Source organism: Bos taurus, chromosome 5 (genome assembly GCF_002263795.3).
Source record: "Bos taurus isolate L1 Dominette 01449 registration number 42190680 breed Hereford chromosome 5, ARS-UCD2.0, whole genome shotgun sequence".
NCBI classification, from domain to species: Eukaryota; Metazoa; Chordata; class Mammalia; order Artiodactyla; family Bovidae; genus Bos; species Bos taurus.
Window position 1 is genome coordinate 61,029,284 of NC_037332.1, and position 17,704 is coordinate 61,046,987.

The 17,704-nt window shown below is 39.8% G+C and overlaps 1 protein-coding gene across 9 annotated transcripts in view; it reads left to right on the plus strand.

The window, feature by feature from the left end:
* CFAP54 (cilia and flagella associated protein 54) overlaps positions 1-17,704 on the plus strand; it is a 312,009-nt gene that overhangs the window by 276,155 nt on the left and 18,150 nt on the right. For 7 of the 9 annotated variants that reach the window (XM_002687523.7, XM_024992508.2, XM_024992509.2 and 4 more), the window contains 3 exons: positions 686-792; positions 3,704-3,845; positions 12,842-12,916. In XM_002687523.7, coding sequence (XP_002687569.6) covers positions 686-792; positions 3,704-3,845; positions 12,842-12,916 — 324 coding nt within the window. Of the gene's footprint in view, positions 1-685; positions 793-3,703; positions 3,846-12,841; positions 12,917-17,704 lie in introns of those variants that run through there. The other 2 variants (XM_024992507.2, XM_024992513.2) reach the window with 2 other exon arrangements.

The window sequence follows — 17,704 nt, forward strand, 5'->3', positions numbered from 1 at the left end:
ATGAATGCACTTAATTAGTCAATTTTGATTATCAACTCTGGGGTGCAGCGTTCTTATATCTAAAATGAAGGACTTAGAGCGGACCACCTCTAAGTTTCTCTGAATCTCAAATTCTATAAATTCATTATAAAGAGGTGCCGTAGAGTATAGGCCTGACTCTAAGAACTGTCAAGAGGTCAAACATTAGGTAAATTACTAAAGCATGAGTCATTAGGAGACGTTTCATCTTAGAGGTGGGGGCTGAAAAATTGTGTGTGGATTGCACGCACAAAGAGAAGAAGAAGGGAATCGCCTGAGTGCACAAAAGTAGCCAAGACCACTGATGGGGAAAGGGGCATTTTGAGAAGGAACAGGAAACCAAGTTGGATATTTACCAGGTATATATTAGACTTGTTGCAGAGGACCTTCAAAGGCTAAATTTTAAACTTAACTGCAGTAAGAAATGTCAGTCTTTAAAAATAATATAATCTTAGTACCAACTAGCATTTATTTTCATCTCATAACCTTTGCACAATTCTTGTTCATATCATTTCTCTTTAAAGGGAATTGGGGGGAAAGCCTCATTTTTTCTCTTTCAAAGAAAAGCCATTTAAAGTATAATGACATTGTTTTGAGAGCCAATGCTGTAGTTTTTGAGGTGGAGTGTAATTTTGATGTCACATTTGAGATGTCTTTTCATTTACAGGTTTTATTGTTGTATGCATATAATATGAAGCCCCTGAATATTTCTGATGTTGCATCTGCTGCTTGCAACTGTGTGTACGTAGGCTCTTTCTGGGTTCCACTAAAAAGGCAAGTAAAGATGGATTATCTGCAATTCTAACCCTCTTTGCTGATATTTTCATAAGGTTGGCTGTTTCAGTAATATACAAGGTAAATCCAGGAGAACTTCTGGAAGACATTTTTGGAAGAATCTTCCTTTTACTTAGAGAAGTATGATATTTCAGTGGTTAAGAGCATGAACTCTGACTTCAGTCTTCTTTGGTTCACATGCCAGTGTGGCCTTCCCTATCTTAGTATCCTTGACCAGGCTACTTAACTTCTGTGTGCCTCAGTCTCTTTATCAATAAAATAAGAATAATAATAGGACCTAGTATTGCTGGAGTATGTGTTGGAGTATTGTCCTAGTATTGTGGGGCTTCCCTGGTGTCTCAGAAGGTTAAGAATTCGCCTGCAATGTGGGAGACCTGGGTTTGATCCCTGGGTTGGGAAGATCCCCTGGAGGAGGGCAGGGCAGCCCACTCCAGGATCCTTGCCTGGAGAATCCCCATGGATAGAGGAGCCTGGTGGACTGCAGTCCATGGGGTCCAAAGAGTCGGACACAACTGAGCAACTAAGCACAACAAATTGGAGTAACAGTTCTAGTACTTCATTAACAGATCACAGGGAGTACAAAGATGTTGTCTGTAGTTTTGCCTGTAGTTTAGGGTGTGTTTTAAAAATAACTTAATGTGACTCTGTATTAAGTTGTAATTAAGCCCAAACTCCATCCCCATCCCAGCCTCATCCTTCCCTCTCTGCCCAGTCCTATACGTTGGCCAATCCTATCTGTTCCCCCATCAGAAGTCTCTGCATCAGCCACATTGTTTACCTCCCTCTTCATCCAACAGTGGATGGAGACTCTTAACTTTCGCTCATGCCTGGGTTCTGTCTCTTCTGATTTCACCTTATTCAATTCCTTGTTTGTTTTCTTTTTTTTTTCTTTGCTTAGTTAATTTAGTTGTGATTCCACTATTTGTTACTATTGTGACCTTAAGCCTAACCCATTCCATTTTCTCATTTCTGAGATGGAAATAATACTCTGCCTACTTTTGGGGGTTATTGTTGGGATCAAGTCAGACAGTATATGCATATGTGTTGCATGCATGTATAATATATGCATATACTTTGTAAAACCAAAAGCACTGAGCAGATGTCAAGTTTCTTCACGGCCTCCTATACCTGTCAGCCTCAGCTCCTCCCCCTATTCACCACCTACTAAGTGCTCAGTGAACATAGACTTGGTGCTTTTCCATCCTTCTGAGGAGAGTCTGGTTCCTGCTTCCTGATTTCCATTTGGAAAGACTTCCTGGCCGCACCATGAAAGGGAATAAAACAAGAGATGTTTCAAGAACTGGCATACTTTTAATTATTCAGTCAACTTTCTTTTCCTTTTTTTTTTTTCGGTGAAATGGCAGAAAATCTTAGACATAAGACTGTGCTAGCACCACTAAGCCACAACACTGGGAAATCATGCTCCTACCTTTGTTGTCGTTCAATCACTAAGTCATGCCCAATTCTGCTCTTACCTTGTACATCCAAAAGGTAGCAGGATTTATTTTTAGAACTGCGTGATGAAAAAGATTATAATTTCTGCAGAACAGAATGTAATGAAACTGACAGGATTCTTTTTTTAAAAAAAAAAAAAAACTACAAAATGCTCTTGATTTTGGTGTGTTTATGATCAACAGTTTAGTAGACTAAAGTTAGGGACATGTCCCTGTTACTGAGGCTCTTATTGGGGAAGGTAACTGACAAATGTTCATCTGATTCATCCCGTGGTGATACAGTGAAAATAGACTATTTCTCTCACCCAGGGTGGAGTTCCTTGCGTTCCTATGGGGGTCAAGATAAGGGCAGTCTATAGGGAGTTGCTCTTGTTAACCATCCTTTAGAAGGCAAAGTAAGAGGATGCTGTGGAAAACTGGGGAATTGATGTTCCTGCATTTGTTCCTGATGTCATTTTGGTTTTTCGCATCGTCTACTTCTTTTACATAAAAATTTACCTCCATCCCTGGATAGAGACCTGTGGATCCATGCACATTTATGCACGCACCTGTTCTCTGCATACCTGGATCCTAGAGTCACTGGGAGCCCTGCAGGTGGCTGTTTGCTTCCTTTCCCTGTTTCATTGCTTTTCCAGCTTCTGACCTCATTGACTAGTTAACTCCTGCCTTTGACACCTCCACAAGTCACTGGACTGTGACTCCAGAAGCTTTCTGGCCTCAGTGTAATTACCACTCTGTCCTCTTCCCTCACCCTTGGCTTTTGCTTTTTCTTCTTTCTTGATTCTTCTCCCTAACCCCCACTCCCCACATGATACATGTCACTGTGTGGGCTCCTTGATTGGTCTCTTAGAGCCATGGCTGACTTGTCCTAATTCTTAGCTTCAGACCAGCCAGCCAATTGGAGATGGTACTGAGTTTAAGCAGGAGTGGATCTTTTGTCACTACCTGGTGTTTCTTTGCCCAAGTAGATATTTATTTCCTTAATTTTCATCTTAAGCAATATTTTGGCTGTCTACATTCCTTTTCTCACTATGCCTTTGTGCTTATGCTGCTGTGCTTAGTCATACCCATTTCCTTGCAACCCCATGGACTATAGCCCACCAGGTTCCTCTGTCCATGGAATTTTCCAGGCAAGAATACTGGAGTGGTTGCCATTTCCTCCTCCAGGGAATCTCTATTATGCCTTTGCAAGTTTATAATTATAAATCAGGGTATATAACTAAATCATAAACATCATACAGACAAGAATCACATCTCTTGGCTCATGTCTCTTGAATGAAGGAATAATTGAATGAGTGATGTTTGTGGGGGGGGGGCGGTTGCCAGAAATCTAAGTGTTAAATAACTAAGGATTTATTTTACACATATTATTGATTCTGGGAATAAATGAATGCCTTTCTTTTAAAATAAAATGCATATGTGTTTATTATTTTTAGAGTTATTTCAGTTCATGAGAAACTATCTAATCTTACGCAAATTGCTGAACTATCATTGCCAACAACTCCTAAAGTTACTTCAAATGAAAATTTACATGAAGTAGAGGAAACAGAAGAGAAATCAATTGATGCAGAAATGGAAGTAAGTTAATGGAAAATTATATTGCAGGATGGATGCCATTATCCATAATCATTTAAATTATTTTTTACTTTGTCAGAGAAGAATGAAACGTAGATAACATTATCTACATAACTAAACGTAGATCATGTGGTTCTTCTGGCCTTTACTTTCTCTACTTAGAGAACCAAATATGACCCAACTTTTGGACACATAAGTAATGTTTTCTTCAAAGCTCTTCTGATACTAAGAATCAGATGGTAATGAAAACAAAGCCAACCAAGAGAAATTATTCAGATATCACCATGGCTCCTAAGAAACAATCCTCTATAGCTTTATAATGTTACTTTTAATTTTTCACTCTAAGTCTAATATTTGAGCATTTTTATTATGCAAATAATATGTGAAGAAAAATTAGAAAATATAGATAAGCATGTATCTTTCAGACTTTTTCTGCATATCTGTATTTTTCTAACTAGAAAAAAAGGCATATTATATTAACGTTATAGTGTGTTATTCATCTGATTACAGAGTTGAATGGTTTTGTGATGGAGTTCATGTTTTGGAGGAAAGGGTTATTTCTCTTTTATTCCTTCTGTGTTCTAAACCTGTTGAAAAATGCGACACAGGAAATGGATACTGTATATGGAGATGTCAAAACATCAGCATCATTGCTGATAAAACTGATTAACAAACATGGCACTGGATCTATGGCCAAATAAGCTTATCACCATTCCACCCCTGAATTAGCCAGACTTGCCCACCTAGTTACACAGTTATCTAGCATACTTGTGTGACCATAGGATTTCCACCACTCCCCTCCTGCCCCTGGAAGGCTGACCACATGGAGGAGCAGAGAATAATAGTCCTGTAGGCAGGGTGCCTCCAAAAATGTAAGCAAAGATTGCTTTGATGGGGCTGAGCCTAGCACACTCTGTTGCTTTTCTCAGACTCATCAGTCAAATAAGTGACTCTGCTCTCCTGGCTAGGTCTGAAAGGAGCTACAAGTGTCCCTCCTTCTCAGGAGTGGAGTGGGAGTTCCTAATCCTCTATGGAAAAATGAGAGAAGCAGAGAATGCGTGTCCTCCCCTAACCACTTGCTCTTTGAATTTCCATTTGTACATTCCTCCAGTTTCTTGAGATATGTGTTCCCTAGTTACTGCAGCAACTTTTTTTGAAAAAAAAAAAAAAAAAAAGATGAAATAGATGGACAAGGTTTAAATGAAAAGGGACAGTCTCCTGCCCAACATGTCCACAACCTGCAGTCCTGCAAGCAGTCCACTTGCAGCTCTTTCATCTGTTCCTTTTGTTATTTAGTTCCAAGTCTATAAATAATTTGCAGAATCAGTTGCGAAAAACAAGGCAACCAATACAACTTCAAATCCAAGTGAGTCCACTGGGCTCCACGGCTCCCCACACCAGCCTCCAGGCTAGCAGAGCACCCATTCTCTGGAGCATCTCCAGGCACTGGGCTGCGGCGAAGAAAGGGAGCACAGCATAGCCTGGTTCTGCAGGTTTACATCATGTCACTTCCTTTCACATGTCATTGGATGAATAATTCACAAGCCATGCCAACAATTCTGCTACCAACTTGGCAAGAGGAAAGCCGGAATAATGATGAATAATGCTACTGAGAGCCAAAAATAATTAGTTTTCTCCTTTGATGTATCAATTCCATATAGTATCTCTTGATTTTACTATTATGTGTAAGGACTTGAATCCCTTATACTTCGCAACTGTTCCTTTCCCCTTCCTTTCTAAATATTGTTATATCACAGAATTTAATTAAGCCAGCATTCAGTGTTTACATTATTATAACCCTCTAAACAGTGTTCACAGTTTAGAGGGTACTGTGGTTATTTTCCTTTCCTGTAGAAGGTTTGATTTTTCCTCTATCTGTCTTTTTTCTTAGCTTCTCTCTGATCATTACATGAGGTCTGTCATGTTCATCCATAAACTTTTTTACCCAAGCATAAATAGTTATGTCTCAACTCTTCTTTCCCTTCCTGGAGGCCCCTCTCTGACTCTGGTTAAGGACTGGTCACCCCCAATGCCGGTAGCACACCTCTAATTCTGGGACCTCCCTCTGCTGCTTTTCTGTTTGAATTCCCAGCCACTTGGGTCCCATATCTGTTTGACTTCTCTGTTAGCTTTTAGCATCTTTCGTTTATTTTTGAGCTGCTGAATCTTTTTTTTAATCACTTTTTGCTAGTTTGATATTTAATTGGTTACCAATAAGAAAACATTTTTAATTCTCAAAGAGTATGATTGGTATGGGCTCACTTTGTTTTCTTGTTTACCTCATCTTCACACCAATTATGGGAAAGTGCAAAATCTAGCAACTCTCCTGATCTTCAGAATATACACGTGGGTGTTTTTTGGTCTAAATTTACCAGTGACGTGAATGAGTGCATTTTTCCCGGTTGTGAAAGCACCAGTCCCGTAAGAGGATTATCAGGCAAGAACAGTTAGTCTTTGCAAAGAAACAACTTTCCAGAGTTTGTATCACCTGTGCTCTGTGCCTACATTTATCATAGAACTGATAGCTTAGAATTTTAGTTGCACATCCTTTACAGGTCCCCAAATGTTATGGCACAAATTACCAGATGTTTAACGATAGTAATACTATCCTGAGAACTTACAATAAATCTCCTGGTAGATCAGATACCTCAAGCTCATGAGATTCATATACGTAATTCTTTTCCTAAAGTGCATTGTTGCCCTTTCACATCTGTTTTCAAGAACTCATTTTTAAACTTCTTTCATAAATCTCTTACAATCATAGTTTTTTAGTCATAGACCAAACTTAACAGGTTGCTGTCCCTGAGCCATAACCTAGACTACTCTTTGCTGAAATTGTCCTTGAATCCATTATTAGATAATTCGTAAAAGGAAAGTGATTGTGTTTCTCCTGAACCCATTTGTCTTCCCAGCTGACATTGTCTGAGACAGGAGTTTGAGTGTCCATAGAGTAAACATTCTAGGTTGTGCCCTGCCACTCAGCTTTATACCAAGGGTTAGTCACCTAACCTTCCCTGGGACTAGTTTTCTCCTTGTCTCTAGCCATGATCTTTTCACTCAGATACCATTGAGATGAAGAGATGGCTCCTTGATGAGAATGAATCATCAGAATTTCCCTGGGAGTCAGATGTCGGTATCAAGCTCATCCCCATGAGCCCAGCTCCTGAGTCAAGAAATTGACTATGAATACAAACAAATTAGGAATAAACAGGGAAAGTGGGGGCATTTGGCAGGCAGAGGGGAGAATCCAAATGACCCACCTTGCCTGAGTCAAGCTTTGCATCTTGCTTTCATGTCCTGACTAGAGTGATATATATGAGTGGCTCAGTTCTTGAGGAAAATAAACTCCTTTCAGTCCTGATGTTCTCCTCTGTATTTTTGAGTTTCTTTTATTCTCCAACTTAAAAATGTTTCTTCAACTTTAATTAGGGCATTGTGAAATGTGTTCCAGTTCTGGTTGGTATTTATATATGCAGGAATGTCACAAAGTGAGGAAAAAACTAATATTTTTAGTGTAGGTGAATTAGCAAACAAATTAATTCACAACATTTGAAAGTTGTGAAATATAACATTTTCTTTTTTTCCAATATCCTAACCAACATGTAAGGGAAAAAAGCACCTAGGTTCTGAGTTATATCAAATACATTCCATTGACTAAAATCTGCTGGTTCGTTGTCATGACAACCTTCAGTTGGAGCTAATTAGAATTTAACTAGGACACTTGAAGAGATCGATTCTGGTTGGGAATTGGACAGGATTTCATAACCTCTGTAATCTAATATATTTACTTCTATCACAGTATAGATTTTTGCTGGGTTGTTAAACATAAAGGTTCAGAAAATGTGCCTTTGGTTGATATGGAGGTAGTGCATCTTGTTGATGTGGGAGGTAGTGCATCTTGTTATGTTTCTTATTCCCTTCCTTTTTTCTTTTTTTTCTTTTTTCCCCTCCAAATCCCTATGGTCTGGAATAAGCCAAAAACTTGAGAACACAGATATTAATTTAAGATGTTTTGGGAGGGCTACAGAACAGGTGTTCCAGTCACTTATGGCTTGAAAACATGTCCTTCTTCCAAAATGAACAACCCTGGCTCTGAATCACTGGGTTATTTTAACCTGTCATTCTTCGCTTTATGGGGTATCTTCAGAGCCTATCAGGTGCTTTAAAGCATAGGAAAGATACAAACCATTCTGATTTTAAGACAGAAACACCTTTTTGGAATGATAACAACATAGTAATATAAAAAGCCTAAAATATATTTACCAGGTCACCTAAAATGAGTTTAGTAAACATGTGTGGGACACCCGATTGTATAAGGCAATTAAAGTTAGTTAACATATCCCAAATATCAAAGTACTATGAAAACATAGAACAAAATACAAAGCATTAGCATGAATTAACACATTATTTTTGAGAGACTGGTATGTGCAAAAATTTTCTAGGCTGGAGGAGATAAGAACATACTGAAATCAGTACAATTAAGTCCCTGTCAGGAGGAGCTTAATCACTGGCTGAGTATGGTCATAGGTACCCAGATTCATAATGAGCCCAGCTGCCTGGTGGCCCTTAGCAAGAAAAGTCTGCCATTCAAAGAAACAGAAATTTAATATTCAAAACAGTTGAAAATACATCTAAATCTTCATGGAGCTTCTCATAAGAACATCTGAGAGGGAATCCTTTCATCATATACAGCATAACTTCTTTTAAATCTCCTTCTCCCAACTGTATTGTTCTTCGTGCCTCCCTGGCTTCCATGGCTGCTCTCTAACCTCTGAACCTTTCCCTCCAGCCCAGGTGGTGCTAGTGGTAAATAATCTACCTGCTAATGCTGGAGATGGAAGAAATGTGGGTTCAATCCCTGGTTTGGGAAGATCCCCTGGAGTAGGAAATGGCAACCCACTCCAGTATTCTTGCCTGGAAAATATCATGAACAGAGGAGCCTGGCTGCAGTCCATGGGGTTGCAAAGAGCTGGACATGACTGAGCAACTAAGCATGTACTCCCTCCAACTCAGTCTGCATGGAGTGTTTTGCCTCCTCTCAACTTCCCACTCTGGCTCAGCTCTTGATTATTGAAGTCGCCTTGTCTCTCTGACACCTTCCCGTTTTCCTGTTTCCTCCATTCTGAGTGCTACACTTACACAAAAGGGCAAGGTTGCTAGAATCCTTCTCAATGGGGGGACTGTTGATGGCAACTATTCTGATTTATCATTTAAACAAATCTCATTCACATAGGGTTGTGTGTGTGTGTGTGTGTGTGTGTGTGTGTGTGTGTGTTTAAAGAGAAAGCTGAACTAGACTTTGTGCTTCAGTAGCTCAGGCAGCATTCTATTAGCCTGTAGACTGAAATAAAGACCATGTTTCTTTAAACCCCCAAATATCCTGTGCCCCCTTACTATTGCATATTGTTTTGGCCATTATCTCTTTCTGTGTCTCTTCCTCTCTCTTGACTTTGAGTTCCTTTGCTCGGGGGTCTGCTCCATCTTTCGATGTTCAGTACCTCACCCGGTAACTGACACGTAGTGCCTCTTCAGTAGTTGCTCATGAAACTTCTCACTGGAGACCTGTGGAGAGCGCCTACTCCTGACCAAGGATCCAGCAGGAGACGACATGTGAAGTCTTGGGGCTGGATGTTTTATCAGGGTGTCAGGGGTGCAGGGTGAATGTAGGACCCTGGGAAAGCAGGGCTGGTGAGGGGTGGGGGTTGGAGAAAGTGTGGCCAGCACCCAGAAGAGCATCCCCTGACCCATCCTGAGATTTGCTAAGATAACCCTGACGGCATGTGGAGGAGGGATGTGGGAAGCAAGAGTTTGGAGGAAGGAAAGCAATTTAGAATGGTTTTCTTTTTTTTTTTTTCTGTTCATAAAACTGATGAATGACCATGGGAACTTCAAAGTCAAAATGTTGGCTCTGTTAGTTTTGTAGTAACTCAGAGGCCCACCACTCATAGAATCAACAGATGCTCCTTCTTAAGGGGGAAATGGCAAATATTGAGCAAGAGACCGTCTGTGCCCTCCCGGCCCCCCTTGCCAACTGCAGCATCCCTCTGGCAGCCTTCCCAGGAATTGATGAGCTTGGTGCTTCCCTTGTCTTCATTTCTAGGCAGAAAGGTCACAGGAGGTCCCTCACAGCCCAGCAGCGAATCAGCCAGTTTCTGACACGTTTAAGTGGTCTACCTGAAATAACACCAAAGAAATAGAACGTTGTTGAGGCAAAATTTCTGTTCACTATGTGTTGAGACAGACCATGGAAGGCATTTATCAGGAAACATGGTGTCTCCATCTGTTATGTGAAATGTTTAATGATACAGACAGTGTCGTTTTGCTTGATAGCTCTTGATGAAATCATGACAGCGGCCCATCACAGCTATTATTGCAACCTTTTGTATAAAAAGAAAACATACTTTAACCGGTCCTAAGAACTCAATTAGAAACATAGAAATAGGGACAAGTAAGAATATGTAAGAACACACTCCGGGATGTATGTTGCCCCATCTAGTAGAGGGGACCAGACTGCAAAGTTCACCATAGAGACCTGGTGACCCCCGATGAGTGCTGGATGTCCTGCTGCCTTCCATCCTTTCTGGTCCCATGAACACTGCCCTACTTCTGGTCATGATCGCTTCCTGCCCAATTTGAGAAGCCTCCTAGCTAATTTCATTCTCTTTTTTCTTCCTAGTCTAGTTAACCTTTAAACAGTGGCCAGATGGCCAGAATTATTAATATTTTCTTAAAGCAATCATTATCCCCTCAGTCCAGTGCCTCTCAATTTCCTAAGCAACAAAACCCAAATTCCTTACATTTACATGTCCTGTTATAAGTATACCTCTCAGTCTTATTCCTCACCACTCTTACCACCAAGCTTCCAATACACTTCCGTGGTAAAGACCATGCCAGGCTCTTTATGTTCCTTGAGTATCTGCTGTTACATTGCTTACATGGCTCCCTCCATCCTTGTCCCCATCCTCTGCCAGCTACTACTTCCTCATGTCTCAGTTCCCTTTCTCCAGGAAATGTTCCCTGTTCCATATACATATTACTCTCTCTCCCATCTCTAGGCTCTTATAACATGTCATAGCTACCCATTTTCTGACCATGCTCTACTTGGCATATTATTTAGTCAAGTATGAATCTATTTTTTTTTTCAGCTCTTATACACTTGGTGAGGATGGGGTCTGTTTCTTTATCTTTGTGCTCCACAGTGCCTAGTAGAATGCCTCAGATATATTTGTTAAAGTGAATAGAATTAGCTATAGCTTTGGAACTCCAAATTTTGATCTTTTCTATGTTTCTGCATTTGTTAAAACTTTAATATGAGTTCAATTGTTTCTTTATTTTAAGGCTTTTAGCCAGCCTTGGTGAGTGTTAATTTAAAAATGAATGCACTTTGATCATTTTCATATTTCTGGATGTTAGTACATGTACATACTAATACTACTGAAATAAAAGCAAATTGTTGAAAGATGTGAGCAACACTGTGAGATAAGCATAGTTTATCTCTGACAGTCTTATGATCATGACTCCTTTAGTTGTAAGTAAAGAACAACTATCAGTACTTACACTAACCCAAATGAAATAGGTTTGATAAGGAGGCAGTGTTTGGCAGGGCATAGTCAGTAAGCTCTTGCATAACCAAGGACCAGGGACAAAATACAGTGGACCCCACAGAAAATGAAACTTGGAGAGTCAGGAGCCAAGAGTGCACACAGACCTACAGGGGCATAAGTTCTCCTTTATCTCTGTTTCCTCCTCTTACTCATTATACGTCTAGTCCATGGGCTGCCTTCTCCAACTCCTGTTGGGACCTCTCAGCTCATGCAGCCAGTGCTGCTGATAGTGCTCTTCTGTTGTCTTTCCTTATGTAAAAATCACAATGATGGAGAATCTGATGGGTTGATCTTTCTTGGGTCCAGTGTCCATTCAGAAACACAGCTGTGGCCATACAGTAGGAGCTGCAGCAGTGTCTTCAACAATGGACTGAGGACGATACTGACTCTTCCTCTTTTTAAAAAATACTTATGGTATTGGTTTTGCCGTACATCAACATGAATCCACCAGGGGTGTACACGTGTTCCCAATCCTGAACCCCCCTCCCGCCTCCCTCCTCATACCATCCCTCTGGGTCATCCCAGTGCACCAGCCCCAAGCTTCCTCTATCCTGCATTGAACCTGGACTGGCGATTTGTTTCTTATATGATATTATACATGTTTCAATGCCATTCTCCTAAATTATCCCACCCTCGCCCTCTCCCACAGAGTCCAAAAAACTGTTCTATACATCTGTGTCTCTTGCTGTCTCACATACAGGGTTATCATTACCATCTTTCTAAATTCCATATATATGTGTTAGTATACTGTATTGGTGTTTTTCTTTCTGGCTTACTAGCCTCTAATTAAAATAAATAAATTTAAATTAAAAAAATAAAAATATCCAAACAAAAAAATACTTATTTATTTGTCCTTGCCAGGTCTTAGTTGCAGCACACGGGACTTCACAACTAAGAGTTCACGTGCCACAGCTGAAAGATTCTACGTGCCACCGCTCTCTTCCTCTTTATTTACGCTTTCCAGTTGTTTTTTTTTTTTTTTTTTTGTCAATTCCCAACTGTTCATCTTTTCTTAAATACTTTCTGAGATCCAACCCTCTTTATTCCAGGGCTCTCTTCTCAGAAGAAAAGTGGTCTTCCAAAATCTTATTTTGGTGTAAATTCCTTTACCTGTACCTCTGTAACATATGAATTTTAGTGGTGAATTTGCAGGAAAAAAATCCTAAAATAGTTTATTATTCATCATTAAATCTTATATTTTGTGGCTATTCTGTATCTTTCAAGTAACCATAATTACTTTAAAGATTGTGACCTCTGAATATCTCTAAATTTCATCCTGGGAATTAGGGTTAGAGAATGATGTAGCAAAAGACAAATGAGACAAATAATTTGTAACTAAAATACCCAGTATTTTACCAATAAGATCAACCTCACTATGTTGTCTTTTATTTCTAGAACATGATTATTGTCTGTTGCAATGAAATAGTATCTTTGTTTTTGGGTGATGAAATGGCAACTCCACTATCTGAGGTATGTAACTCTTTTAAAACTATATCTGATTCTCTCACAAGTATGTTGTTGCTATGGAAATGGAAATGCAGAAAACATCTATTATGAAAGTATCAAGGGCTTAACCCTCCTTAATTAATGTGAAAAAAGTGATAAACATGAATTTATAACAGCATGTTATTTTGGTTAGACATATTTTTTGTTAGAAAATAGTACAGAAAATTGTGAAGAGGATAATCTTAAAATCATCTCAAACCCTCCATTCAGAGAATAACCACTATTAACATTTTGGAGAATATCTTACATATTTTTCATATATAATTAGACTTTAGAATTTTTACATCAATGAGATCATTCTGCACACACATTTTTTAACTTTTTTTTTTATTCAGCAATAGTGTTAATGGAGATATTTTTTGTGAAAAGTCTACCCTGTTCAATTTAATGCCTACATAATAGTTTCTTTTGTGTATTGTCATGTCAGGCTTTATTTATATAATTAGATCCTTATTCATGGATCTTGAAGTTGATGGATTCTAGTACATACTTATTTCACCCTTCTGCATTACCCATCCTCCACGTTAATTGTTAGGAATAGGATTTTAGAGTAAAAAGCATATACCCGTGGTCCCTGATTTACAGTGATTCAACTTTTGATTTTTTAACTTTACAATATTGTGAAAGCAATACCTATTCAATAGAAACTGTACTTCGAATTTTGAAATTTGAACTTTTCCCAGGCTAGTGACAATGCAGTCTGATACTTGTAATGCTGGGCAACAGCAGTGAGCCATAGCTCCCATCAACCACATGATCCCAAGAGGAAAGAATCCACACATGTAACAACCATTCTCTTTTTAACTTTCAGTACAGTACGCAATAAATGTGCATAATAAGTATGCATAAGCTGCTGCTAAGTCACTTCAGTCATGTCTGACTCTGTGTGACCCCAGAGACGGCAGCCCACCAGGCTCCCCCGTCCCTGGGATTCTCCAGGCAAGAACACTGGAGTGGGTTGCCATTTCCTTCTCCAATGCATGAAAGTGAAAAGTGAAAGTGAAGTCTCTCAGTCGTGTCCGACTCCTAGCGACCCCACGGACTGCAGCCTACCAGGCTCCTCCATCCATGGGATTTGCCAGGCAAGAATACTGGAGTGGGGTGCCATTGCCTTCTCCATGCATAAGCTGCTGCTGCTAAGTCACTTCAGTCGTGTCCGACTCTGTGCGACCCCATAGACGGCAGCCCACCAGGTTCCCCTGTCCCTGGGAGTCTCCAGGCAAGAACACTGGAGTGGGTTGCCGTTTCCTTCTCTAGTGCATGAAAGTGAAAAGTGAAAGTGAAGTCGCTCAGTCGTGTCCGACCCTCAGAGACCACATGGACTGCAGCCTTCTAGGCTCCTCTGTCCATGGGATTTTCCAGGCAAGAGTACTGGAGCTACTCAACACTTTATTGTAAAGTTGGCTTTGTTTTAGATGACCGTGTCCCACTACGGGCTAATGTATGTGTTTTGAGCACTTTTAAGGTGTGTGCTAGGCTAAGCTCTGATGTTTGGTAAGTTAGGTATATTAAGGATATTTTTGACTTGAAATATTTTCAACCCATGATGAGTTTATCCATTTATTGTTTCTGTTCAGTTGGTCAGTCGTGTCTGACTCTTTTCAACCCCATGGACTGCAGCACGCCAGGCTTCCCTGTCCTTCACCAGCTCCTGGAGTTTGCTCAACTCAACTCCATTGAGTCAGTGGTGCTATCCACCCAACTTATCCTTTGCCTTGTCCAACTTGTCCAACTTCTCCCTCCTGCCTTCAGTCTTTCCCAGCATCAGGGTCTTTTCTAATGAGTCAGCTCTTCGCATCAGGTGGCCAAACTATTGGAGCTTCAGCTTCAGCATCAGTCCTTCTGACCAATATTCAGGATTGATTTCCTTTCAGTCAGTTCAGTCACTCAGTCGTGTCTGACTCTTTGTGACCCCATGAACTGCAGCACGCCAGGCCTCCCTGTCCATCACCAACTCCCAGAGTCCATCCAATCCCATGTCCATTGAGTCGGTGATGCCATCCAACCATCTCATCCTCTGTCGTCCCCGTCTCCTCTTGCCCCCAATCTTTCCCAGCATCAGGGTCTTTTCAAATGACTCAGCTCTTTGAATCATATTTCCTTTAGGATTGACTGGTCTGATCTCTTTACAGATCCACTTATTGACCCATTTATTGGGACATCACAAAGAGTTGGACACTTTTCACAACCCCTCCCTAAATCAAGAAAGATCTGTATACACCTTATTGTGGTTAACCATATATAATATAAAATTTATAATTTTAATCATTTCTAAAGTGTATATCAGTGGCATTAAGTACATTCAAAATATTGTGCAAACATCTCCTCCATCCATCTCCACAGATTTTTCACCATCCCAGTTAGAAACTTTGTACCCATTAAATAATAACTCTCATTTCCTCTCCTCCCCAAGTTCCTGATAACCTCTATTCTGCTATTTGCCTGTTCTGAATATTACATATAAATGGAATCATACAATATTGGTTTTTTGTGGCTAGCTTACTTCATTTGGACTTCCCAGGTAGCGCTAGTGGTAGAGAATCTGCCTGCGAATGCAGGAGACTTAGAGATGCAGGTTCAATCCTTGGGATGGGAAGATCCCCTGGAATAGGAAGTGACAACCCATTTCAGTATTTTTGCTTGGAGAATCCCATGGACAGAGGAGCCTTGTGGGCTACAGTCCATGGGCCACAAAGAGTTGGACATGACTGAGCCACCAACACACACACACTTGATTTAACACAATGTTTTCAAAGTTCATCCATGTTTTAGCATGTATCAGTACTGCATTCCTTTTTAAGACTAAATAATATTCCATTGTATGCATATACCATATTTGTTTATCCACTCTTCTGTGGATAGATGAACATTCAAGGTGTTTTTACTTTTTGGCTCTTGTAAATAATGCTACTATAAACATGAGTGTATACGTATCCAGGCATATACCTAGGAGAGGAATTGGTGGCTCATATAGTAATTCTGTGCTTAACTTTTTAAGGAATGCCCAACAGCTGCACCATTTCACATTCCCATCAACAGTGCAAGAGGGTTCTAAAATCTCCATTTCTTCACCAACACTTATTTTCTCTTTTTTGAAAATAACCATCTTAATGGATGTAAAGTGGTACCTCATTGTGATTTTGACTTGCATTTCTCTAAAACTAATTTAATTGAGAATCCTTCATGTGCCGATTACCCTTTTGTATATCCTTGGAGAAATGTCTGTTCAATCCTTTGCCCTTTTTGAATGGGCATATACAACTTGGTGTATAATTGCAAATGGCCACCGGTTTTCTCTCCTACCTGCAGTAGTGAGAGGCCCAGTTTGCCCACATACCCATCCATACTAGTTCTCATCCTCTTTCTGCTCTCTCTCTCCCTCCCCCTTACACCCCTCCTCCCCTCCTCATCATTCTCTTCTTCTAACTGTTGTACATCTAACAAGTAAAAAATGACATTTTCAATTATTTTATATTTATTAACAGTAAGGCCAAATATAGTTCATATTTTGTTGGCAGTCCATGTTTCTCCTTTTGTGGAATGGTGTTCATTCATGTAACTGATCAACAAATACACAGAGTGAGTTGCCTAGGTGTCAGGAATTCTTTTATAGACCCTAGAGAGCCTGCTGTGAACAAGCAACAAGGACCCCACTCTCTTGGAGCTGCTATTTTTTTTTTTTTGTAGAGGGAAACAGTAAATAAATAAATAAGATAATACCACACTTTGTTAAGTGCTATAAAGGAAAAAACAGAGTGAGATGTTAGAGTAGGGTTGGCAAACTGTGCCCAGTTGGCACAGTTACTTGGCCAACTGCCTGTTTGTAAATAAAGTTTTATTGGAACACAGCCATGTTCATTTGTTTACCAGTGGGTCTAAAGCTGCTTTCAAACTACAACAGCAGAGCTGAGTGGTTTTGACAGAGACCATATAACCCACTAAGCCTAAATCGTTTACCATCTGGCCCTTTACAGAAAAAGTATGCTCATCCCTGTGATAGAAAGTAACAGAGAATGGGTCAGCAGGTTAGATAGGTGATAGGGGAGACTTCTCTTAGGAGATTATATTTTAGTAAGTCTTGAAACATTACACTGTGTCCCTACCACGAGTGCTTTGGCTTCTCTGGAGCAGGGGCGATGCTATCTCAATCTTTGAATGAATTCTTACAGTGCCTTGTACAGGACATGACTTGGTTAATGTTTCTGGAACTGAATTAAATTCTCTTTAATTTTCAATACCTGAAATTTAATATCTGATTTTTTTTCATCTAGCCATTCATTATTTTTCCATTTTTTTTAAATGAAGAACTTAATTTTTTATTGTGGAAATGTGTAGAATAACTGCAGCAGACCATTGGTAATTAAAAAATCAGGCTTAAATATAATTTTGTACAAACTGTGGTTTACGAGGGCTTCCCTGGTGGATCAGATGGTAAAGAATCTGCCTGCAATGCAAGAGTATGTCACAGAAAAAAATTGGTTTTTGAAGACACATGATTTATAACATTTAGGGGCTTTGGCTCCTGACAGACCTGGGTTGAAATCCCAGCCTTGGATCTTGTTTGACCCAAGGCAAATTATTTAACTTCTCTAAGCTTCAGTTTTCTCAGATATAAAGTGGGATAATAATACCAATAATGCCTCACAATCTTGAGGATTAAAGTAAATAAAGTATGTTAGTATTGGGAGTAGGGTCTAGTGCAAATAGAGGTTTCTCAGGTGGCGCTAGTGGTAAAGAACCCGCTTGCCAATG